This window comes from Dermacentor albipictus, chromosome 2 (genome assembly GCF_038994185.2).
Source record: "Dermacentor albipictus isolate Rhodes 1998 colony chromosome 2, USDA_Dalb.pri_finalv2, whole genome shotgun sequence".
Lineage (NCBI taxonomy): Eukaryota > Metazoa > Arthropoda > Arachnida > Ixodida > Ixodidae > Dermacentor > Dermacentor albipictus.
In genome coordinates, this window is record NC_091822.1 from 16,698,224 (window position 1) to 16,724,553 (window position 26,330).

Genomic DNA, 26,330 nt, shown 5'->3' on the forward strand with positions numbered 1-26,330 from the left:
CGCGAACGGCAGTTCATCGGCGGTACAGCGCTAACACGCGCTTTTATTAACCCGTGCGTTTGGTGGCTTCGTTGACTATATAGTGTACGCGTTTCTATCAACAAATTCGCAATTATTCTTCTTCAGGCGACTTTCACTACACTTATTCGGCGGCGTCACATGTATTCATCGGCAGAAAAATCACAACGGCATATGCAGACATCGCACCGTGCGGATTTGTTATCTAAGTCTGCACTAACGACGGGTGCTTATTACTGAGGTACAGAAGCAGCATTACGGCAAGGGTAGAATTTAAAAAAGAAAACACGGTCGATACATCGCATTAGTCAACAAAATTTGTCGGCAAGTTTGTCAGCAAGAGCTCCACTTCATGTAAATGGTCTTCATGGCGTTTGTCTGCGGGACGCACCTGGCGCGTATGTGGACAATGTTGCCCCAAACACCGCTAACATCATGTTCATACCCGCCCCCACAGAGGTAAGCGTCTTCCCTACAGCTGTCACCGCAGAAGAAGCAGTCTGGCGCCCGAATAAAGGACAAATCGCAGCCGCGAACTTCAGTCACCCTTGCTGCAAAGCGTTGTCGTCTGCTACTGCTCCCACGCGTATTGTTGGAAGCGCCCGCTAGGTGGCTATCAGTGGCGCCTCTATAGGCGGTGCACGCGGCCTATAGACCAGAACACGCTAGTCTCGCACCCAGACTAACCGAACGCATACTCTCGCACCCGGATTGCCCGGTCGACCGGCGCTATTTTGTACTGGGCTGCCAAAGTGTGTTCGCCGGCGGCGAGTAGACATGGCAAGCGCCAGCTCTAGGGCTCCAAAGTGCGGAAATGTGCCCGTTCGCACGGATCCAAAGTAGAAGAAGTCATCTGGGCATCATTGCGTCGTGTTTGGATGCCAAAACAACCAGCGGAAAAGGAGCAGCTAGGTTGCTTAGCGCTGTTTGCGAAGAGCACAACACACGTAGGGAATCGTGCCGGTGCGGTGTTTTCAGCCTGCGCCGATTTCCATCCGCAACGAAGAATGCCAAGCTCCGCCACCGGTGGATAGCTTGAATAGGAAGAACTACCAACCCAGTGAAAATGCACGAGTGAGTATTCGATCTGTGTATATTTTGGTGCCACGTTCAACTTTGCGCCCTACAAACGTAATACGCAGGTTTGCTCCGAGCACTTTCTGGGCATCAAGCCTACAGAGCAGAATCCCGCGCCGGTGCTTCGCCTTGGCTATAACAAAAAGGCAAGCCTTTTCGTGTTTTCATTCAGGCAGAGCTCCCGACGGCTAAGCGGAACAGTTGAGTTTGCAGTTAGCGATACTTGCAGCTGGTGCACGGAATGACCATTAAGCGTGAACGACAAGTTGTAGGCCTTGCTGGTGAGCGTTATTGCTAATGAAAGTGAACCGAAGTCTGCTCGTCACGTAGCATGCGTCCACAAAAACGTAAACGACGACTACTCGTCGCCGAAGGTGTTCTTGCAGCGCACCTACCTTTACGAGCTGGTGTTGCAGGTGTCATTCGTAACGAATTCATTTGAGCCTCCTGAGCTCTAAACTGCGTGCGGGCTGTTATGAGGGGCAAAGCGCAAAATATTTCCGTTCATATGGGGAGGAAAATAAGGTGCTTAATTATTCTTGTATTTTGTAACAAAATTTTGATCGTTCTCACTAGTTTTTTTTACTGTTTTCTTTTCTAAGGGAGCGCCAACAATCCGATGGCCTCGCACAAGCGAAACAGGTCTGGTACCAGGTAACTGCAGTTGGTGGGGCTAATTTCTTAGAATGCAGGTGCGGTTGTTGTCTTGTACCAAAGGGGTCCTGATGATGCAGCTTTAAGTAGGGATGGTAATTTTACGTGCCCTGTCATGGTTTGTGCAACTGTACAACACCTGCATCTGTCATGCTCGCCCTGTTGTACGGGCTTTGACTGCACATGTAGTTGAACATTATAACTACTGTAGTACCTCATTTTCCAATGAGTGCAGGTTTAGCATCATATGCTGCTTGTTCGAGTGCTGTAGGCTTTTGTTCTGAATGTTGTACTCTTAAGTGGTTGCACGATACAATTGGCCTGGTGTATTTTCTGTTTCATTTTGAAAGGACTTTATATCTTCGCAAAAGTGATGGCATGGGAAAGAACTACAGCCCTTCTTACTATAACATCTATTTTGTTTTCAGTGTGCAGGTGGTGAAGGGCAGGCGTGTGCTAACCAGGCAGTCAAACGACCTCGCCAGTTGGTTGCCAAGCGCGGCCAACCCAGTAGAGACCATTAAAAACAAGACCAAACTGAAAGTGCAGATGACAGTGTTCTGCGTGCTTTAATAATATATGGCACCAACACAGTGCTGTAAATTCCTTCACAGGTTACGTGCCAAAAAGCTCACAGGTGTTCTAGCATATAGCGCGCGGTTTGTACAAACGTAATAGCGTACCTACCCGATGTATTCGCTTCTGCAGTCTGCACAGCACTCAGTGTGTCCATTGTGGACTTGCAGGAGGTCTTGAAGTTTGATTGAATCCAGACAGCGAAAATGACAGGTTAAAAAAAACGTGAAACACGCCTTCCGCCCAGCTAAAAAGCCCAAGTTTCGCTTTCGCGCCGGGTCGTATCTCCCGGCGTGGCAGCCCAGGCCTGCTACTTCGCGGCGCTTGGGATAGATGGCGCGACCGGCGCTCATCAATATGGCGGCGCCCTTTGAATTCACGGTGTTCTGGTGTATACGCAGCGCGCGAGCGTGCGTAAGGGCGCGCGGGCGTGTATGGGAAATGCAAGACGGCAGCCGCGAACATGAACGCCGGCAGTTCTGCATCGAAGACGGCGACTGCCGCGCTGACCCGTACATTAGTACTCAGTAGATTATTAACGAATAATGCACTGAGAACATGTAATATATCTTTATTCAACATTTCTTGCATAATAAACACAAGCGTAATTCAATTTCATTTTTCAGTAACTCCTATTCGAACCACTAGGTGGGGCAGCAGAGCGCCCCGCTCTTTACCCCGCTCGAGCGGCTGATCCGCTGGGCTAAAATTCTTTTTTCGCGAGCCGCTCCGCTGGCGCAACGGTGGAGACCGCTCCGCTCCGCTGGCCGTAAGCCCGCTGGGCTAAAACTCTCTATTGAGCGTGCTTGTGTATGGTTGTATTCACGTGTTCGCGCGCGTATGCGTTTGCCTTGGCACGTGAACTGTGAAGTGACAGTGGGTGGCACAACACGTGACCTCTTGCGCCTAGGTCACGGAGCAAGAATCGAGACTTTGTTGAGACGTTTGGTTCGCAGTAGCTACGACAGTAGGTGCAGTAGATTTTATTGGGTGCGCGCTTGTTCAGCTCCGCGCAGTGGCTCTGCCTGCAAAGCGGGGATACTAAAAATAACCGAGCACGTGCGATCACTTGTTGGGCCATCAGGTTTGGCTTCAATTGCGTGGCGGTGTGCTCCCCCCGACCTCCTTCCATTCCCTCCACCGTGAACGGCGGCGCTGCTACCGAGGCCCTTTGAGACGGCGGGTGACACGGATGATTTGTTGGCACCCCCTTTGGAACGGGCAAGTCACAAATAGTCGCCTAGCCTACTAGAGTTACATGTTCAGGAATTCAAGCTACTTTTCTTCATATAGTAAGGATAATTTCACACAGGACATTTCACAAAGGAATATTGGAGTAAAGACATTTTTTTACAGAATGTTGACGCTTGAAACGAGTTCAGCTTTTCTTCGTCATCGACCTGTGCGCTTTTTCAGGTCAGCACTCGCTCTCACTCAGCAGCAGCTGTAACGTTGCTGCCTTTTGGATGTTTTAGGAATCTTGAGTTTCTGCTCCTTTTCTTTTTTTTAACAGATACTGTGACGCTACTGTGCCGACATGTTCCAACTTAGGGAGCACTATTTACACCGCGGAGTGCATTGACCGGATTATTTCATTACAAAGCTAGCTGGTGATTGGTCTTTACCAGCTTAACCAATTCGCAGACTGGTACACGTATTTCGGCTTACACTGCATGTTCGAACCCAGTGTACACCGAAATTCGTGCACCAGTGTGCGAAATGTGCATTTTTCCGCACGACCGCACGCGTGCGGCAAGCGGGTGGTGTCACTCATGAGTAAATTGGCCTTTAATTAAGCAGCCCTAAGACCGCGACATAAAGCTGCGTAACTTGTGCGCGGCCTGCACAGTATACTCCGCTATTATCCCACCGCTCAGTTGGTGTAGCGCAAGCTAATCTTTTGGAAGCGTGCTGACATCGCCGCAGGCATACTTAGAACTGTAGAACCTTTGAAAATATCAGTTCTAACAGTTTACGAACATATTTCTTTAAACATTTTTTTAGCACTCCGCTAACATTTCGCCACCAACTCTTGTCGCAACTGTGATTTAAAGCAATGAGCTTGGTTACTAATTCGACGTCAATGTTTGTTAGAAAAATTTATCAAAAGCTCTGAATTGGTTACTTCTCATTCTAAATATTTTTCGGCAAACAGTTCGAGCTGAAGATACATGTCCTTCAGAAAAAAATATTTTGATGATGTATACTAAGACATCCTTTATTGAAAAGTAACAAGCTTTTGACGGAGTCTGAAAGATCCTATTTCGACAAAAGTTAGAAGAAGGTATGTTGACGGTGTGTTTAAAATATTCTTTATACAAATGTAAGAAGTCTTTTCACGGTTTATGAAACAATCGTATCTATGCAAACAAAGTAAATTAGGTCTTTTTACGATGTATTTCAAAAATTCTTTATGCAAAAGTAAGAAGGAAGTATTTTAACGGTATATTTAAAACATTCTTTATAGAAAAGTAAGAAAGAAGTATTTTGATGGTGTACGAACAAATGCCACTGGAATGTGAATGTAAGTAGGCTGTCATAAAATAGAAAGTTCGTAGAAGTTGTAAATATTGTTAATAGTCATTTTTGTTAGCGCTTAACAGCATAGTTACTGTGTAGTGATAACAAACGCAACTGAAATGTATGACGACGTCGCGTCTATATAACTCACTGTTGCAAAGTATTGTTTTTGCCCTGTTCATCCCTCGTGCTCCAGCCCCCTTCCTTTCATTCACTAATTTTCACTGTCGCATATAATTAGGCAGGATTTTGACGTCTTCTAGTCTGTTTTGTCCGCTACGTGCCCATCCTGTTTTCCAGTAGAAGCTCTATTTGCCGAGCCTAATCTGCCGCCGCCCACTCTGACCGCACGCGCGCCCTCCCAGGGCGGGTGACTCGGCTTCCGGCTGGCCGACCGGCGCCTCCTCCGGCCGTCAGCCCCGCCGCCGGCCGGCAGCAACGGCGCTCGCAGCGCCAGCAACCGGCCCCGACCGAGTCTGCGGGACAAGCGCCCGCCGGGCTGCACGCCATGCAGTGCACTGACGAGTCGTGCGAGAGCGAGAGTGAGTGGGCAACCCGTGCCACCTGGGAACGCCGATCGCGTTACGTCTGCGCGGCGCCTCCTGCACTGTTTCCGTTTAGAACTGAGGTTAGGCAGCGCGAAAAAGACGAGGACACAAGGAAACAAATACCACAGACAAGCGCTGACTGCCAACTGGAAGTTTATTTGAAATGCACCGTACATTTGTACCTTTTTCAGCATAGGCATGCGCACACCAGTCGAAAAAACATCGGCAAATCAGCAACATTATTAGCTTTCATCCCAAAATGTTATTTTTTTTCCCGACAAGAGAAGAGAGGGGGTACTTACACATTTATCTCCTTCCTTTCTAATGTGAAAAGCCTCTACTGTTTCCCTTTCCCTCTTACATTTTTCTTTCCCTATGAATTTTGTATTTTCAAATATGGGGGTGCAGCGACACTTGTTACAGTGTGCAGCTAAATGACTCCCATAGCCATTCTTTAGGTTAGTGCTGTGCTGACGAGCTCTTTCATTGAAGCACTGTCCCGTTTGACCTATATACGATTTTCCACAGATTAGCGGTATCTGATAGATAACGTTGCGCCTGCACTCAGTGAAAAGAGTTTTATGATTTGTGGTGCACAAGTGCCTTTCGAGCTTGTTCATGCTATTACATATTGAGGACAGCTTACAAAGGGCACTGAAAACCAAATTAATATTATTTCTATTGGAAACTTTCTTAAGATTGTGTGACAACTTGTGTAAGTATGGCACCACGTGCGCTTGTCTTTCTTTTCTTTTTGGGAAGCTTATATACGGATTTCGGAAGATATATACGGATCCTCAGAAAGACCGTATATAGGTCGAACGAGAATGTTGTTTACCTTGTAGTAGCAGCCAATGTCCACACAATGGCCTTGTTGTAGCAGGCAGCAGCTTCTGTTTAGTGTGTGGAGTGTGTTGCTTTTTACTGGTGCCATCCTCATTTTTCCATGTCTGGAACAGAAATTTTGACTGAATCAGAAATTGAAAAGCACAATTTTGCAATATGAAATGCAAAAAGGTGTGATATATATATTGTAATGGTTTGCAACTGCAGAACACGTGCAATTGTACCCTGTCTGTTCTAGGGTGCTTAAGCAGTACGTTAAATAAATATTGCTATTGTCCATAAATTATGTCTTCCTAACTATACAATGCTAAGAATCACTGGCTCCGGACAGGCCGCCATTGGAATATGAACCTGGCACCGTTTAACGCTAGAACGTTATCTAGTGAGGCGAGTCTAGCAGTGCTATTGGAGGAATTAGAGCGCAGTAAATGGGATATAATAGGGCTCAGTGAAGTTAGGAGGCCAAACGAAGCATATACAGTGCTAAAAAGTGGGCACGTCCTGTGCTACTGGGGCTTAGCGGAGAGAAGAGAACGAGGAGTCGGATTCCTGATCAATAAGAATATAGCTGGTAACATACAGGAACTCTATGGCATTAACAAAAGGGTGGCAGGTCTTGTTGTGAAACTTAATAAGAGGTACGATATGAAGGTTGTACAGGTCTACGCCCCTACATCCAGTCATTATGACCAGGAAGTCGAAAGCTTCTATGAAGACGTGGAATCGGCGATAGGTAGAGTGAGAACTAAATACACCATACTAATGGGCGACTTTAATGCCAAGGTAGGCAAGAAGCAGGCTGGAGACAAGGCAGTGGGGGAATATGGCATAGGCACTAGGAATAGCAGGGGAGAGTTATTAGTAGAGTTTGCGGAACAGAATAATATGCGGATAATGAATACCTTCTTCCGCAAGCGGGACAGCCGAAAGTGGACGTGGAGGAGCCCGAACGGCGAGACTAGAAATGAAATAGACTTTATACTCTGCGCTAACCTTGGCATCATACAAGATGTGGACGTGCTCGGCAAGGTGCGCTGCAATGACCACAGGATGGTAAGAACTCGAATTAGCCTAGAACTGAGGAGGGAACGGAAGAAACTGGTACATAAGAAGCCGATCAATGAGTTAGCGGTAAGAGGGAAAATAGAGGAATTCCAGATCAAGCTACAGAACAGGTATTCCGCTTTAACTCAGGAAGAGGACCTTAGTGTTGAAGCAATGAACGACAATCTTGTGGGCATCATTAAGGAGTGTGCAATAGAAGTCGGTGGTAACTCCGTTAGGCAGGATACCAGTAAATTATCGCAGGAGACGAAAGATCTGATCAAGAAACGCCAATGTATGAAAGCCTCTAACCCTACAGCTAGAACAGAACTGGCAGAACTTTCGAAGTTAATCAACAAGCGTAAGACAGCTGACATAAGGAAGTATAATATGTATAGAATTGAACATGCTCTCAGGAACGGAGGAAGCCTAAGAACAGTGAAAAAGAAACTAGGAATTTGCAAGAATCAGATGTATGCGGTAAGATACAAAGCCGGCAATATCATTACTAATATGGATGAGATAGTTCAAGTGGCCGAAAAAAAAATAGAGGTTTGTACAGTACCAGTGACACCCACGACGATAATGGAGGAGAAAATAGTCTAGAGGAATTCGAAGTCCCACAGGTAACGCCGGAAGAAAAAGCCTTGGGAGATATGCAAAGGGGGAAGGCAGCTGGGGAGGATCAGGTAACAGCAGATTTGTTGAAGGATGGTGGGCAGATTGTTCTAGAGAAACTGGCCACCCTGTATACGCAATGCCTCATTACCTCGAGCGTACCGGAATCTTGGAAGAACGCTAACATAATCCTAATCCATAAGAAAGGGGACGCCAAAAACTTGAAAAATTATAGACAGATCAGCTTACTGTCCGTTGCCTACAAACTATTTACTAAGGTAACCGTAAATAGAATCAGGAACACCTTAGACTTCTGTCAAGCAAAGGACCAGGCGGGATTCCGTAAAGGCTACTCTACCATAGACCATATTCACACTATCAATCAGGTGATAGAGAAATGTACGGAATATAACCAACCCCTATATATAGCGTTCATTGATTACGAGAAAGCGTTTGATTCAGTCGAAACGTCAGCAGTCATGGAGGCATTCCGGAATCATGGTGTAAACGAGCCGTATGTAAAAATACTGAAACATATCTATAGCGGCTCCACAGCCACCGTAGTCCTCCATAAAGAAAGCAACAAAATCCCAATAAAGAAAGGCGTCAGGCAGGGAGATACGATCTCTCCAATGCTATTCACAGCCTGTTTACAGGAGGTATTCAGATTGGGAAGAATTGGGGATAAAAGTTAATGGAGAATACCTTAGTAACTTGCGATTCGCTGATGATATTGCCTTGCTTAGTAACTCAGGAGACCAATTCCAATGCATGCTCACTGACCTGGAGAGGCAAAGTAGAAGAGTGGGTCAAAAAATTAATCTGCAGAAAACTAAAGTAATGTTTAACACTCTCGGAAGAGAACAGCAATTTACAATAGCTAGCGAGGCACTGGAAGTGGTAAGGGAATACACCTACTTAGGGCATTTAGTGACGGCGGATCCGGATCATGAGACTGAAATAATCAGAAGAATTAGAATGGGCTGGGGTGCGTTTGGCACGGATTCTCAGATCATGAACAGCAGGTTGCCATTATTCCTCAAGAGAAAGGTGTATTATAGCTGTGTCTTATCAGTACTCACCTACGGGGCAGAAACGTGGAGGCTTGCGAAAAGGGTTCTACTCAAATTGAGGACGACGCAACGAGCTATAGAAAGACGAATGATAGGTGTAACATTAAGGGATAAGAAAAGAGCAGATTGGGTGAGAGAACAAACGCGCGTTAATGACATCTTAGTTGAAATCAAGAAAAAGAAATGGGCATGGGCAGTACATGTAATGAGGAGGGAAGATAACCGATGGTCATTAAGGGTTATGGACTGGATTCCAAGGGAAGGGAAGCGTAGCAGGGGGCGGCAGAAAGTTACTTGGTCGGTGTACTTCTTTGTCATGTCTCATCCTGACCAGGCGGACTTCTGTCGAACACTGGATAACATCAAACTTCGCCGGGCGTATTCGCAACCTGTAATAGATTGTGAACAAGGCTTTTTTATGGAAGCCGAAACGTCTTGTCTTTTAATAAGTTTTACTTGGTCGGTGTACGTCTTTGTCATGTGTCATACCGACCAGGCGGGCTTCCGTCGAACACTGGATTACATCAAGCGTCGCCGCGCGTATTGCCAAACTGTAATAGATTGTGAAGAAGGCTTCCGTATGGAAGCAGAAACGTCGTGTCATTTATAGAGTTTTAGTTGGTCGGTGTACGTCTTTGCCATGTCTCATCCCGACGAAACGGGCATCCGGCGAACTCTGGATTATATCAACCTTGGCCGGGCGTATTGCCAACCTCTGATTGATTGTGAACAAGGCTTCCATATGGAAGGCGACACGTCTTGTCTTTCAATAAGTTTTACTTGGTCCGTGTACGTTTTTGTCATATCTCATCCCGACTGGGCGGGCGTCCGTGAAACTCTGGATTACATCAACCCTCGCCTGGCGTAGGGCCAATCTGCTATAGATTGTGATTAAGGCTTCCATATGGAAGCCTAAATGTCTTGTATTTTAAAGTTTTACTTGGTCGGTATACGTCTTTGTCATGTCTCATGACAACCAGGTGGGCTTCTGTCGAACACTGGATTACATCAACCTTCGCCGGGCGTATTGCCAACCTGTAATACATTGTGAACAAGGCTACCGGATAGAAGCCGAAACGTCTTTTAATAGGATTTACTTGGTCGGTCTACGTCTTTGTCATGTCTCGTCACGACCAAACGGGCTTCCGGCAAACCCTGGATTACATCAACCTTGGCCGGGTATATGGCCAACCTGTAGTAGATTGTCAACAAGGCTTCAGTATGGAAGCCGAAACTTCTTGTCTTTTAATAAGTTTTACTTGGTCGGTATACGTTTTCCTCATGTCTCATCCCGACCAGGTGGGCTTCCATGGAACTCTGTATTACACCGACCCTCGCCGGGCGTATGGCCAACTTGTAATAGATATTGAACAAGGCTTCCAGATAGAAGTCGAAACGTTTTGTCTTTTAATAAGTTTTACTTGGTCGGCGTACGTGTTTGCGCTGCCTCATGCTGACCAGGCGGGCTTCCGTCGAACACTGGATTGCATCAAACTTCGCCGGGCGTATTCCCAACTTGTAATAGATTGTGAACAAGGCTTCCGGATGGAAGCCGAAACATCTTGTCTTTTAATAAGTTTTACTTGGTCGGTGTATTTCTTTCTTTGCCAACCGTACCTATACGTATGATTCGTTGGCGCAATAGATGTGGCTGTCGAGTGTCAGTGCAGACGCCTGCAGTCGCTTGTGTATTACCCGAGCTAAGTGGAATAATTGTTTTTTTTCCTCACGTCACCGAGACTGCTTCACAATATACACATAAAAAGGAGCGACGACAATCGAACTCGAAAGCGCAACGCGGCAACACAGAGATTCTGTCGCTATGCCACCGCTGGAACTTGCCGCATTGCTTTTGTAGTCATCATATTGGCCATGTCTCAAAACTGTTCGCGCCTTTGCCGTATTATTAACGCGACAGCGTTAGGGCTCATTCACACCGGCGACTGACAGTGGTCGCGCGACCAAGTTGGTCGCAAAGCAACCAGTCGCAAATGGTCGCAAATGGTCGCCCTTCTTGAAAAGCGACCATTTTGGGCCAGTCGCTCTCTGCGCGATTTTTCAGTCGCGCGACCGTGGTCGCAAAACTGATAAACCAATCAGCGGCGCACCGGAAGTGATCTTTCGTGTGTCTACATCCGGCCTCCTCTGGCGTCGCGTTCAAATTCCGCGTAGATTCCGAGAGTTCTCGCTGAGAACGATAATCTCCGGGATTGCGACTTGCGGGTCGCGCTCAGCCGGGCTTGCGGGTGAGAACATCAGTCGCCTTCGGTCGCTTTTTGATTGCGAGTCGCAAATGGTCGCGTGACCTCCTCAAGTCGCCGGTGTGAATGAGCCCTTAAGGAGCTCATGTCGCAGAGAAGCCGGTGTGGTCGGCGTTGACCATGAGCGAAAGACCCCCGGAAGGCAATTCATAAATAAAAACAACTTGCAAGATAGGCTGGGTGGGAATCGAACCAGTGTCTCCGGATTGTGAGACGGAGACGCTGCCACTCAGCCATGAGTTCGATGGTTCAAACGGGCCAAAGCGTCTCTAGTGAATGCGGTGTTGCCTTAGAAACGTGCCGTAGAAAGTTATACTGCGGTGTACATCGGTAATTATGAGCATGTAAATTACAGTAGTCGCAGTTAAACGAGTAGCGAAGTACGTTTCCGCTACATTTCTTCTGCGCTTGGCGCACACGCAGAGCCATCTTGCGGCAAACACAGAATACCCCCTCCTCGCAATGTAATGCGCTGCCCCTACAGGTGAAGCGCCACTCGCCCGCTTCTCTCCGTCTCGTCAAGAACATGCTAAGCGACTGAGTGGGTGGTGTGAACGGGGTGCGATAACGCCATCGCGTTCAACTCTTGAAGGCGAAGCTTAAGCGTCCTCCAATATTTTTTGTTCATTTCGAAACTTGTAAAACGAATTCTTGTGCACTTTACGTACACTGTTCTCTAACATTTTGTCCTATAACGTATATAACGCCTAGGGCCACTTTTTCCGTTAGGATGAGGAGCCGTCCTCCGCACTACCACTGATTTCCGTACAAGTGTATTATGATCCGTAGATTCTCCCGCTTGTATACACAATATTCCAGCTAGCACATTTGATGATGGGAGCGTATGGGTGTATGATAAGTAGCTCTGTAAGTATTCTAAGCACCGTACACTGAAGGTTCCGCGAAGCTCCGTGAAATGCCTTTGCGGAAGACCTTTCTCATTGGGGATACGTTTCTCATTGTAGATCCATCGTTTTCTTTAAGACGACAAACATGGATTGTTCGCGAGAACGTCCGAAGTAGGTTTACACACTTGGTTTTTATTTCCGGTTGTCCGACTTACGCCATATAGTTTGTGCATTTACCGAAACATTTTAGAGTCCGCGCCCATTTGTTTGGCCTACTCGTGGGGTGCTTGTTCTGTTGGCGCTTTTCACCTTGATCCAGAACCAACTGGCCCACTAACAGGCCATAACACAGAGGTTTCTGCCGCGGTGTTTGCGCCCCTCCGAACGCGGCGCCTGCATTCGGGGGCTCGGCATTAACCCGTGTCACGGCTGTGCAGCGTCGTACATGAAGCACCTGTTCAGCTCACCAAGGGACCCGTGCAGCGACTTCTACGAGTTCGTGTGCAGCAGCTGGCAGGCGCAGAACGCGCTGCCGCCCAACCGCCACCGATGGGCCGTGCACGACCTCCTGGTGCAGAAGATAGAGGGCGCTGTCTACTGGTTTCTCGAAGGTGCGCCGCTCATCTTAAAGAAATGAAGCGTGTTGGTGCTCAAGAAGTGTCTAGTTAGCCGCATTTGTTAGATTAGGACGACTGCTGGCACATTCGTTTGCAACTATGTGGCAAAATGCACTGGTATCTTTAAAATATTTTCTTGTTCGTTTCGGCACAAGGCTAAACGTAACACCAGAGTATGTCGCAGCATATTTTGGGCACGGATAACCTATAAGCAACGCTAGTGGAATGACTCCCAACAAATGAAATCAATTATTTACTTTTTGGTTTCATTTGCGCTTTTACTATAATTATAATCATTGTACGAGACAATTATTATAAGTATTATAATCAGCCACTTGGAGAATGTGATTTGTCCACAAGTAACGTCCCGTCTTCCGTGATACATCTCGTGCAAGACCAGGGGATATGTAGCTTTCATTATACTTATGTATATTCAAACGAAATCTTTTATTTTGTGGAATAGGCTCACAATACGAGTACCATCGAGCGCATTCTGCAATGGTGACGGGTAGCCGTAGACTTTAGCCGTAGCCATAACCGTCCTGGCGGCGGTATGATGTAAAGACAACTAGCGCAGCAGTTCCCATCAAATACTTCTGGTGTTCGGGTGCCTGCGTCTGTGGCTGCGGACGTGGTCGCAGCCTTTTCGACGTGGTGGACGCCGCGTTTTCTCTGCTCCTGCAGATTTTGCCCGCATATACAAGGACCTAATGGGGAACAAAACTCTGCCCACGACAAAGATATTTGCCCTGTTGAAGGCCTGCGAAGACACGGGTGAGTGCTCCTCATTCCCTTTTACTTTTTCACTGAAGCCGCTAAGAAAAAGAGGGCCCTTCTGCAAACCAAGTTGGAAGTTCTGAGAGTCAATTCCCACGGTGCCTCCTCGCAAGCGTGTAACTGCACATCGACGTCAGATTTTTGGACAATCCATGCAGGCGTTAAAAATCATGGCGTTCTTCTCCACCTACGTTTGGCTCACAGTACACCCCGACTTACGAAGAAAAACAAATCAAGTCACATATTATTGAGTACTAGAAGGGTGAATAAAGGGAAAACAAAGGGAAAGAATGGTGTTGGGGCGCAAGCAAGAAGCTTTTGGAAATGCTTGACTACTGGTCTATGCGCCCTACGTAAAGGTTAGACTTTGCGGGCAGCTTATATCTAGAAGTACTAAAAGCAAAAGACTACATACATACAGCTCAGAAAGTAAGCATTATGCAATGGTGAACGAGAAAGGATTGCAGCAAGAAATAGTGTACGTATTCTGTGCGCTAACGAAAAGTGTATACTGGGTGGATGGAAAAATGCAATCAGCTAAACGGGCCTAGTAATTGAAACGCCGGAAAGATATTTACAACTAAAAAAATATTTACCCAATCTATGAATATTATCACGTAATAGTGACGGTGAAGAACACAGTAGCAATAACTGCGTATCACTAAACTAACTCTTTAATGGGCGAACTTGTGCCCCTCAAAGCAAGCGACTTTCAAAGCACAACGATAGCGGCGAGCACAGTCGGCGACAGCCGAAAATCTGATCTGCGGATCAAGTGTCTTGGCTCTTATACATGACTCGTCGAATGCTCCAACGTAATTGCTGATACTCGTTTGCCTTCCGGAAAGGAGAATATCTATCTATTCGAGGCGTGCACACCGTCTGATCACACAAGTTTCAGCCAGAACATACACAACAGGCAGAAACGACAATAACATTCGAGTAAGTTTTAAATGACGCAGACGCGTCTCGAGCTCAGCGATAATATTAGGCTGAAATAGGGTCCCCGGAGAAAGGCTAAACAAGTACACATCTCGACATAACATAAAAATATTAGGAAAACAGAAAAAAAATTGCGAATCCCGCGAACTGTTGGATTCGATGTAAGCGAAGCCTTCAGTGCTTTTTGCTTTGATGGACGATAATTAGCGGTGATGTTGACAGTGAATGTTTAATTTCTTCAGCGTTTAGTTCAATACGAATGTGGTGAGTTAATGTTGCACACTACCTTGCGTGCACCCCTGCTGTTTGTTTGCGTAGTGCACCGAGCACATAGGGAGACGTGTTTGCTTTTAGCGTTGTTATGCGGCATTGTTCAGAATATCTGAGAGGGTTGAGCATTATCATTGCCTCACATTGCACATGGCATCATGACAGAAGTGTTAAACTTTAATTGAATTGTGGGACTGTACGTGCCAGGGCCTATTCAGGTGACCACGTGTGTCACGTTAAGCCATCTTCATCTGGAGAATTGTATGTTGTCTAAATTTCAATAGTCAAAGTCAAAACGACAATCGGATGATGAGGCACGCCGTAGTGGCGGACTCTGGAATAATTTTGACACCCTGGTTTTCTTTAACGCGACCTAAATCTAAGCGCACAAGCGTTCTTGTATTTCCCTCCCGTCGAAACGCGGCTGCCAAGGCCGGCATTGAACCTGTGACCTCGAGCAATGCCATACCCGCAAAGCTACCGCGACGTGTTGGTTGGACGTACGCGGAGTGTCGCTTAGACCCCACGGTGATTTGACGTGGCCTTGCGTCTGCACGCCGTACGTCAATTGTCCGCTTGACAAATTCGCATGGTGTTTATTATTTAAAAATAGAACGTACCGTACCGTACCTCCACCTTCAATTTACCTGCAACCACTGTCGAGTCTACAGTAGTTGCGTTTCCTCGCCTGCACACGTCACCTTTTCTCTATCCATCCATTCCGCCCCCTCCCCTCTTGTATGGGAACAGGGAACGAAGAGTGGCAAGGCAGTTATTCACTTGTTCCGCGACTGCGTCGGTTCTACCCTTTCTCCGCCTCCTCTCGCCCCTCATCTCCACAATTCTATACACGTCTCTTCTGGACTTGATGTTAGTAGAACGGTAAGCGCAGCATTTTCTGCAATGTTTTTGCGGGGGTCACGCATAGATCGAGTCTTCGTCGGCATATCGGGGCCAAACCCAAACACGGTTGCCTGGCTGGTACGCGACGTAGCGTCGTCGGAGGTTGTAGCGTCGGCTGTCGGTACGCAGCTGTTTCATGATCCGTAGGCGGGCGAGCTGTCGGGCTTCTTCAGCGCGCTGGAGATAGGTGGCAATGTCAAGATTCCCTTCGTCGGTGACGTGCGGCAGCTGAGGTTCCACCGCGCCAGCCGTCCTGAAGAATCCTTTAAAATCGCTAGCCAACACAACGCGTTATGGTTGCTGACGACTTTGAATGGCTTGCCATATAGAAAATGGCAAAATTTTTGCTGTAGCCTAAACAATGGCGGGGCATTCCTTTTCGGTCGTAGAATAACTGCCTTCCGCTTTTGACAGTGACCGGCTAGCGTAAGCTACAACCCGTTCAAGTCCGTTTTTCCTCTGGACTAGATCGGCACCAAGGCCTAGGTTACTGGCGTCAGTATGGATTTCTGTATCGGCGTACTCGTCGAAGTGCGCAAGTAGCGATGGCGGCTGCATGCGTCGCTTGAGTTCTACAATTGCGTCGGCTTGCGGCGTTTCCCACTTGAACTCGACATCACATTTGGTTAGATGTGTTAGCGGCTCAGCGATGCGTAAAAAGTCCTTGACAAAGCGCCTGTAGTAGGCACACATGCCAAGGAATCTACGCACTGCCTTCTTGCGGATGGGCTGCTGGAACTTTGCGATGGTGGCTGTCTTCTGTGGATCAGGGTGGCCCCTAGATTTCCTGATAACGTGGCCTAGGAACACGAGCTCATCGTAAGCGAAGCGGCACTTCGGGTTCAGGGAGAGCCCGATTACTTGATGGCCTCTAGTGCTGTCGCAAGCCGCCTAAGGTGTGTGTGATTCTCATACGTGCTCTTGGGACAAAGGAACGACAACACAGTCGTGCAAACAGTCACAAGGGCATTTATTGCACCTTTCACAGATCAATGCCTGCTAGCCGAGTTACTATCCACAAAACATGCCGATGGGCACGCGACAAATCTCCGAAGTCCGAATTACCGCGACCGGATAGCGAGCGAATATGTGCGCCCCATGCTGGATCCCAACGCCTGTTCGTTCGCGCGTACGGTCACGCGAATGGTGGCACGTTCGATGGGGGCCACGCGAGACGGTCTCGCAGAAACATGGATCGGCGCACGCGCGGGACGTCCATGGCGCTCGCCTACCCGCATCCCAAGAGGAAGCACCTTGTCTTTCCGCGCCCAAGTAACCCCGCCGGTAGGCGGCGTTAGCTGGTAAAGCCCCTCAATTTTCCAAAAGTAGCGCCATTCTTAGTACTTTCCGCCACCCCGCTCACCCAGGCGCTTCCTCCTCCACCCCTCCTGTCGCCCCAGCCTCCTCCGCTCCCCCATTGGCCAATCTGTGTCACGTGAAAGCATGCCCCGCGCTTTTGTATATATTTTCTTTCCGGCGCAGAGCAGGCGCCGCGCTTTTGTATATCTTTTCTTTCCAGCGCGCTGCGACCCCCATTCTTGGGCCTACGCGACGAAAGTACGGCAGGCGGTTTGAAGGAGCGCGGTAGTTTTATACAATGTGCTAGGGCCGAGTGCTTAATTGCGATGCCGTGCTGCTGCGCCTACGGTTGCCACAACAGACCCAGTGACGGCAAAAAGCTTTTTGCTTTGCCATCCGCCGGGCGCAACGCAAAACGAAGAAAAGTGTGGATTCACAAGATCGGGCGGGCTGACTTCGAGCAAGTGGCAAAGAACGCGCGGCTTTGTGAAGTAAGTGCCACGGCTCCTCCAACCTCATCTTTTGACGCCCGTGTCAAAACGGGCCCGTGTCCAGTGCATTGGGGGCGCGTTAAAGAACCCCAGCTGGAAAAAAATTAATCCGGAGCCCCCATTATGGCGTGGCTTATGAGATCGTGGTGTTGGGATGTAAAACCCGAGAATAAACTTTTTTTCTGTCTTGTGTGCCTTGACTGTTCCAGTTAACGCAACACTGCTTCCTTGTGAAAACTTACAACGCAAAAGAATACAGACGCATGTAGTATACAGAGATAAAATTAGCACTTCAACGAGAGTGTTGCTGGTGCCAATGAGGGGAGAGGCATAATTATTTTCTGAACCTCTTTCCAGTTGTCCCATCAAGTTCCTTCTTTTTTTTCTATCACATTCTAACCATTTGCACTGTAATAAATAAATAACGATTTCATATGCTGGTGCGTTGTTCAAATTATCTATACCGCCTATGTGTGAAAACGTTGCTCATGGCCACCACAACCCGTGCATGAGCTACGTACATCTGTAAAAGGCGCGGAACAGAAACGGCCCTGCTGCCAGGCATTACTGACCGCAGACAGTCGGAATCTCTCACGCGCCGGCCGAACAAAAGCATCCTGCAGGTACGTAAATTAAACTACGAAACCACGTGCACATACTTTCACGCTGTCAAAACCTGAAAATCTGGTAATTACTCGCGTGTCTGAGCACAGCGCGTGATTGTGTCGTGTTTCAGCAACACGAACTTTCAACGTGCGCGCGCTTTACGCCTTAAATACGCCTTGAATAATGGTGCTTTTCTCTATTTCTTCCGCAAATCCGACACGACATTCTTAAGGCCAGTTACCGACTGACAAAGCAAGATCTAGATCGAAAAAACTGCTCCGCAGGACTCGAACGAACTTTTCCGCGGATTTCCTCCCGTAGCGTGTTAGCCGTCGTCTGCTACGGCAGGCCCACCGCCGGCGGCGCCACCGTCGAGGCCACGCCGAGCGGAGGAGGAGGGAAGTGAATGGCGCTACTTTGGGAGATTGAGGGGCTTTATTAGCTGGGCAACACTCGCGCCATCTCTCGTACTGCGCTTCAACCAGACCGACTAACGCGGGCATCACGCAGGCCACGCGGTGAAGCCGGATTGCAGGAGACGGCAGCTATGCGGGAAAATAAATTATCAGGGGACACGTGAGAATCGCGCATCCCCACAGGTGATCGTCAAAATTTCCGGTGAAGACGATAACGTCATCCAAGTAAACAAGACAGGTCTACCATTTCAACCCTGCTAACACCGTGTCCATGACACGCTGGAACGTTGCAGGCGTCGAGCACAGTCCGAATGGCATGACCTTCAACCTGTAGAGGCCGTCTGGGGTGATGAAGGCGGTCTTTTCGCGATTTCTCTCTTCGACTTCTATTTGCCAGTAGCCAGACTTGAGATCCATCGACGAGAAATATTTAGCGTTGCACAGCCGATCCAACGCGTCGTCTATCCGTGTGAGGGGGTATACGTCGTTAGTGACCATGTTCAGTCGACAATAATCGACGCAAAAACGTAGACTTCCGTCCTTGTTCTTCACTAAGACTACAGGAGATGCCCACGGGGTTTTAGACGGCTGGATGATGTCGTTGCGCAGCATTTCGTCAACTTGTTGTCTTATAGTTTTAGATTCTCGCGTCGAAACTCGGTAAGGGCTCTGGCGGAGTGGTCGAGAGCACTCTTCGGTAACTATGCGATGCTTTTCGGCTGGTGTTTGTCGAATACTCGATGACGTCGAAGAGCAGTATTTGTATCGTCGACGCAGACTTGTAAGCTGTTGCTGCTTAATCATGAGGACATTTGGATTTAAGTCGAAGTCTGGTTTTGGAACTATGGTCGTCGGGGTAGATGCGGCAGAATCCGAGAGGACAAACACATTGCTGGTTTCTAGAGATTCCTAGATGTATGCGACCATCGTACCCTGCTTGATGAGCCTGAACTCCTGGCTAAAGTTTGTCAGAAACACTTTCGTTTTTCCTCCATGCAGTCGAGCGACCCCTCTTGCGACACACCGGCTGTCACTAGCGACCACGTTGGCACGCCTTGACGACAGGGCACTTTCAGAACAGTCAGTTTTGGAATGCCGACGTGAACTGTCGTCGCAGCAAAAGTCGGTGAAGGGTTTGTTGACTTTTCTACGTGACAGTGGTCTATTAGAAAGACTATAATGACCCCATTTCATCTCTTTTCATATTTTTTTTCTCACGCTTTTATTTTTGTCACGCTCTTCTTTCCGTCTTTACTTCCCCTTTCCCTTCCCCTAGTGCAGGGTAGCAAACCGGAGGTTTTAAGTCTGGTTAACCTCCCTGCCTTTCTCTCATTTGCATCTCTCTCTCTCTCTCTCTCTTGCGACACAAATTTCTCAGTCGAGTAGTAGACGTCGATCACCCTCGATGATGCCTTCTAGGTTTGGAGGTGTTTTGGTGCCGACAGAAATGGCAATGCTGGAGCGGGGTGAGATGCTGACTTGATCTTCGAACCCACTCAAGGCGTAGTGACTACGACAGCGCTCCGGCGGTATCGCTTGATCTTCCAACAGCGTTATCGACTTCGACTTGAGGTGGATGATTGCACCGTGTTAGTTCGGAAAGTCCATGCCAAGAATGACGTCTCGGGAACACTGTTGGAGGACAACGAAGGTGACAGGGTAGGTCCGGTCTTGAACTGGAATTCTTGCGGTGCAAATTCTAGTCGGCGTAATTAGGTGTCCTCCAGTGGTTCGAATCTGAGGGCGTTCCCATGCAATTTTAACCTTCTTCAGCTCGGCGGGGATGGGTCCACTTATGACGGAGTAGTCGGCTCCTGTGACCGCTAAGGCGGTGACTGCGTGGCCGTCGAGACACACGTGGAGATCGGTGTTTGTCTTGCGTTGCAGTTACGTCTTGGCGTCGGATCACGGCTGCGTCATGTTGAACTGAAGCTTGAACATCGCGTCGTCAAGTCGTCTTTCGTCGCTGTATTCTTGACTTTATGGCTACATCGGGATGGCAGCGTCTCATTGATATTGCTACACGCGTGTGGTATTTGAATGTTTGAATGATGCGCGTGGGTGCCATCACTCTAGAAAAGAGGAGGAAGATTGAGCTGGGCTCGCGCTGTGAATCTAACCTCTCAGCGCTACAACCGCTGTTGAAAATATAACCTGTAAATAGTTGCTCGTATTACTGACTCGCCCTTCGCGTAACATTGTAATGGAAGTGGAACGTTCCCCGTCCTCGCCACGGAGCTCCGAAGCGGCCACACCATCGTCTTCTCAGTCATGGCTTTCGATGGATCAACCGTCGCCACCTAAACGTGCGGTGCCAACCACAGCGTGCGTTACGGTTCCTAGTCTTCGTGATACTGGGAAATTCTCGGCCCAGGGTGACGTTGATGTCGACGACTGGCTCAGCATGTATGAGCGTGTTAGCCAAACCCACCACTGGGAGCCGTGCTTGCCAATGTGATCTTTTATCTGGACTGGACACCGCGTGTTTCGTTTTGCACCCATGAGATCAAGCTCTCCAGCTGGGACATTTTCAAAGAGCGGCTTCGCGACCTATTTGGCAAACCTTCAGGTAGCCAACAGGCTGGGCGAAAAGAGCTTGCCACCCGTGTCCAGTCGTCGACCGAATCTTACGTCTCCTACATACAGGAAGTGCTCGCGCTTTGCCGGTATGTCGACGAGCACATGACCGAGGTTGACAAGGTCGACCATATCCTAAAGTTCATCGCGGATGGCGCCTTCAATTTGCTCGTCCACAACGAGGCTTCTACCGTCGACGCCATCGTCAAAGAATGCCGCCGCTTCGAGGTAGCCAAAAGCCACCGCATCATCCCACAGTTCTCCCGGCTCCTAAACACCCCTGTCACGTCCTCTTGCTCCGCTCTTACCGCCACACGACAATTTCAAGAGAACGTCGCACGTATCGGTCGCCGTGAGATTGAAGCAGCGAATCACGCCTCCCTTCATCCACGACCTCCTGACGGTACCTTTGACCAAGCGGCCCTCAGTGTTTCCGTTATTTAAGCAGTTGTGCGGCAAGAAATTGCAAACCCTACCACCTGCTTTGTCTCCCGACCTGATTGGGCACCTATTCCCATGTCCACAACCTGTACTGACCAGTATTTCGCTCCCAGACCACGCAATCCTGCTGGATGGCGAACCCCAGACGACAAACCGATTTGCTTTCGCTGCCACCGCGTTGGTCATTATGATGGTCAGGGTCGTCACGTTGCAAGGCGTGTGACGCGAGGAAAGTGGAGGAGACGGTGCATGATTAACAAACACACGAAAATTATGGTAGATGGCACGTAAACACGAAGAATGTTTTCAACTAGGACCACACATGCAAGGTTGTTCGTAAACAGGAAAAAATATGTAGTTTCCTGAGGTTGCGGTTGAAGTCCGGAGCGTGGTGAGACTCGTAGAGTCTTTGAGGTGGAACACTCGCTGGTAGAGTGATGACTGGCGTGTAAAACTAGACGCAGCAGTACGGGGGCAGGAGAAGGTAGATGACCCACAGCTCTGTAGACGGGAACAGGTCACTCTGACGTCTCGTGCAAGAAGACGGCCCAAGGCGCTCGTTTCGATGACGGACACCCAGTGGCGTAGCTAGGTCGTCTGGCACCCGGGGCCCATAGGTCTTTTGTCACCCCCCCCCTAGGGTGTAGCCGGCGGAAAGAGGGGTGCCTTCAGACGTATATGACACCCCCCTCCACTGGCCCCTTGCACCCGGGGCCCACGGCCCCCCGGCCCCCCCTGTTGCTACGCCACTGCGGACACCCGGTCACCCGAGCGTCGCGCGAAAAAGCGCGTTCCGAGATGTCAGCAGGCCGACCTGAGGCCTCGCGCGAGGTGACGACTCGAGGCGATCCTCGTCTCGACGACGGACGCTCGTTCTGCCGAACCTCGCGCGTAGATGCGGGTTCGAGGCTGCAGTAGGCCGCTCCGAGGTCTCGTGCCGTGCAATGACCCGAGGCGTTCTCTGTCCCGAAGACGGACGCCCGGTCAAGTGAACCTCACTCGTACATGTGGGTTCCCCAGGACAAGGCCCTGCAGCTCTAGTCGTGCCGGCGTTCCAATGATCTCTCCTGCGCGAGCCCCTTTTTCATTCGCTGCACGAGTCTCCCATTCTGTTCCTCTTGTGGAAGACAGCCGCAATGTCGTATGCTCTTGCGTTACGTACTTTGTGAGTATTTCTACACAGTCATGTATCGCGCCATTGTCGCACCACCTGGATGCCGCCATGCTGGAGCTCATTCCCTGTTCCTCGCCCGTACGCCGATGCTCGCCGTTATTCACTTCGCCGTCTGTAGCCTACTTCTGGTGCCCTGACAGCCGCTCCTCCGTGCGATCGCCGTCGCCTGAACGCCGTCGCTCGCCGTCACCCCAACCTCGTCGCTTTTCTTCGCCAAACCGGCGGACGGACAGCTAGGACATGCAGCTCTTGGAGGTAGCGCTGCATTAGGTTCGTCCTGGCCAAATCCTCCGATGATACGCCTCACCAACAGGAACATAATTGAAGTAGACGTAGATGGTGTTCCATTGACGGCATTAATTGATGCTGAAGCCCAAGTGTCCATAATGAGCGTTAACATATGTCGTCGCCTCAAAAACGTTCTTACGCCTGCCATTACGCGAGCCGTACGCGTCGCCAGTGGCTCCACTGTTGCCGCCAGGGGTATGTGCACTGCTCGCATAGGAATTGCTGGCCGCCGAGTTCCAGTCCTGTTCACAGTGCTCACCAGTTGCCCTCATGACATAATCTTCGGGCTCGACTTTCTGACGACGCATTCCGCCCTCATCGACCGTTCCACCGGTACGCTGTGCCTCGAGCTTCCTCTTCATTCAGACGTTCGCCTCGAACAACCGAACACCTTCTGCATTACAGCATTTCTTCGCTTACCGCCAAAAGCCCTAACCTTCATCGAATTGGTCTCAACGGCAAACGTGCCTGATAGCGACTATGTCATCGCATCTATTCGTGATGTCCTCCTGGCGCACGACATCTCTGTGCCACACTCCGTCGTAACCCTTGCCACTAATCGCATGTGTCTCCCCGTTATCAATTTTGGCCTGACGAAGCAAGTGTTACCTGAAGGCATAGCGGTGGCCTCGCTTCGGTCATGACAGACGACCACGTCACTGCTTTTGCAGCCGACGCGTCTCCAAATCCTCCTGATTGCGCGCAGGATGCCTTGAACCTCGACGGCCCACTACGTCCCATGGTCGCTCCGGACCTCGCACCTGACCAAGCAGCCGCCCTGTATCGCCTTTTGCTTTTCTACAGTGACATATTTGATACTGACCATCAACTACTTGATCAGACATCCCTTGTTAAGCATCGGATAAGCACTGGTGATGCTGTTCCCATTCTCCGCCGACTGTATTGCGTGTCCACGGCAGAGCGGCAAGTTATTCAGCAGGAAGTAAACAAAATGCTCCCTAGAGGCATTGTTGAGCCCTCGTCGAGTCCTTGGGCGTTGATTACTGATTGAATTACTGAAATAATTGACGACGCTCTTGATTATCTTCACTGTGCCAAATACTTTTGGTCCATCGACCTTCGACCTGGTTATTGGCAGATTTCCTTCGATGAGCACGACCAAGAAACACCGCTCTCCTCACTAAAGATGGCCTCTACCAATTCGAGGTTATGCCGTTCGGTTTATGCAATGCCGCGCCACGTTCGAACGGATGATCGACTCGCTGCTTCAAGGTTTCAAATAGCCAACTTGCCTTTTTTACCTCGACGACGTCCTTGTGTTTTCTCCTACGTTAGAGACGCACCTTGAGGGCGTCGCAGCTATCCTTGACGTCTTCCGCAAGGCTAAGTTCCGATTAAACTAATCGAAGTGGCACTTCGGGCGCCGACAGATTTCTCTGCTAGACCATCTCGTCGACGCTTCCGGAGTACAACCCCACCTGGAGAAGGTTCGAGCAGTACCGGCTTTTACTGTACAAGTAAAACTCTTGCTTGGGCTAGTTGGTTCATGCTTGAAGTAGGTAAAGGCAAGGCGCAGAAGACCAGGACTTAGGAAGAAGAACACAAACGACAAGACGGGCGCCACTCACAACTCAGTTTATTTTCGCAACAAGCCTGCCTTATGTAGGTCATTCACGCCGAGTCACGCTCAGGAATGTTATCTGCACAGCTATCGAAAGAGCAAACAAGAACCACGCGTGGATCAGCACAGGAGCCAACTGATCTAGTACAGCCTTTTTCAAAGCCAACAGGGACAAAAAACCAGACATAAAAAGTACCGTCTACACCTCACTACCAACCAATCTAACCACAACATAACACACTTCAAACGCCTAAGGCCCAGTCAGTGATAAAACCCGCAGGACGATGGGAATAATGACCAACGAATAACACGGAAATAACATGAAAAATGCGTCTAAGAACAGTATCTGCGTCAAAACTAAAATCTCTAATAGTCACTCACCTAAAAATTGATAGACATGTAACCGCGCGAAAAAAGAACCACGCGAGAAACAATGAAATGGACAGAAGTGATGAACGATCAGAAGACGGATCATCAGAAGTGATGAACCGTCTGTCATCCTTTTATTTAACTAGTTTTTATTTTGCTGACGATTTTCTAGTGGCTCTTAGGCTTTTGTTGCTTTTTTGACGCAGACGCTGTTCTTAGACCTTTATCGTTCATCACTTCTGTCCATTTCATTGTTTGTCGCGTGGTTCTTTTTTCGCGCGGTTACATGTCTATCAATTTTTAGGTGAGTGACTATTAGAGATTTTAGTTTTGACGCAGGCACTGTTCTTAGACGCATTTTTCATGTTATTTCCGTGTTATTCGTTGGTCATTATTCCCATCGTCCTGCGGGTTTTATCACTGACTGGGCCTTAGGCGTTTGAAGTGTGTTATGTTGTTGTTAGATTGGTTGGTAGTGAAGTGTAGACGGTACTTTTTATGTCTGGTTTTTTGTCCTTGTTGGCTTTGAAAAAGCTGTACTAGATCAGTTGGCTCCTGTGCTGATCCACGTGTGGCTCTTGTTTGCTCTTTCGATAGCTGTGCAGATAACATTCCTGAATGGTCGATAGATTGCTGCGTTTTTTTACTTCTAAAGTTTTGTGCGTGACTCGGCGTGAATGACCTACATAAGGCAGGCTTGTTGCGAAAATAAACTGAGTTGTGAATGGCGCCCGTCTTGTCGTTTGTGTTCTTCTTCGTAAGTCCTCGTCTTCTGCGCCTTGCCTTTACCTACTTTTACTGTACCTCGGTCTGTCAAAGACGTCCGAGGTTTTGTGGGGCTCTGTTCTTACTTCCGACGGTTTGTGAAAGATTTCGCAGCAACCGCTCGACCACTCACTGAACTTCTGAAGAAAGGCGTGCCTTTCAAGTGGGGTTCCCCTCAAGCTGCCGCATTTGCACGCCTTATCACGATTCTCGCCAATACACCGGTCTCCGCCCACTTTGACCCGTCCGAACCGATGCCAGTGGTTATGGGATCGGCACCGTCTTATCGCAACGCCAACACGGACACGACCGCGTTATAGCCTATACGGTAGCCGGCTCGCGACAACTGCAGAGCGCAACCATTCGGTTACTGAGCGCGAATGTCTTGCTCTCGTCTGGGCTGTTTCAATGTTCCGCCCATACTTATATGGCAAGCCCTTCTCAGTAATCACAGACCATCATGCGCTCTACCCGCCGTGGTTGCTCAGTGGCTATGGTGTTAGGCTGCTGAGCACGAGGCCGCGGGATCGAATCCCGGCCACGGCGGCCGCATTTCGATGGGGGCGAACTGCGAAAACACCCGTGTACTTAGATTTAGGTGCGCGTTAAATAACCCCAGGTGGTCGAAATTTCCGGAGTCCCTCACTACGGCGTGCCTCATTATCAGAAAGTGGTTTTGGCACGTAAAACCCCATAATTTTTAATCATGCGCTCTGTTGGCTTTCGTTGG

General features: G+C 48.9%; 2 protein-coding genes across 2 annotated transcripts in view; both read left to right on the forward strand.

The window, feature by feature from the left end:
* Positions 1–3,486, forward strand: part of LOC139055343 (uncharacterized) — a 205,107-nt gene extending 201,621 nt beyond the window's left edge. Inside the window, exon 5 of the mRNA XM_070532776.1 lies at positions 3,410–3,486. Coding sequence (XP_070388877.1) covers positions 3,410–3,471 — 62 coding nt within the window. The 3' untranslated portion in view covers positions 3,472–3,486. The remainder of the gene's footprint in view (positions 1–3,409) is intronic.
* Positions 3,487–4,830: 1,344 nt separating this feature from the next.
* LOC139055666 (neprilysin-1-like) overlaps positions 4,831–26,330 on the forward strand; it is a 448,216-nt gene continuing 426,716 nt past the window's right edge. Inside the window, exons 1-4 of the mRNA XM_070533195.1 lie at positions 4,831–4,849; positions 5,211–5,387; positions 12,521–12,694; positions 13,385–13,474. Coding sequence (XP_070389296.1) covers positions 4,831–4,849; positions 5,211–5,387; positions 12,521–12,694; positions 13,385–13,474 — 460 coding nt within the window. The remainder of the gene's footprint in view (positions 4,850–5,210; positions 5,388–12,520; positions 12,695–13,384; positions 13,475–26,330) is intronic.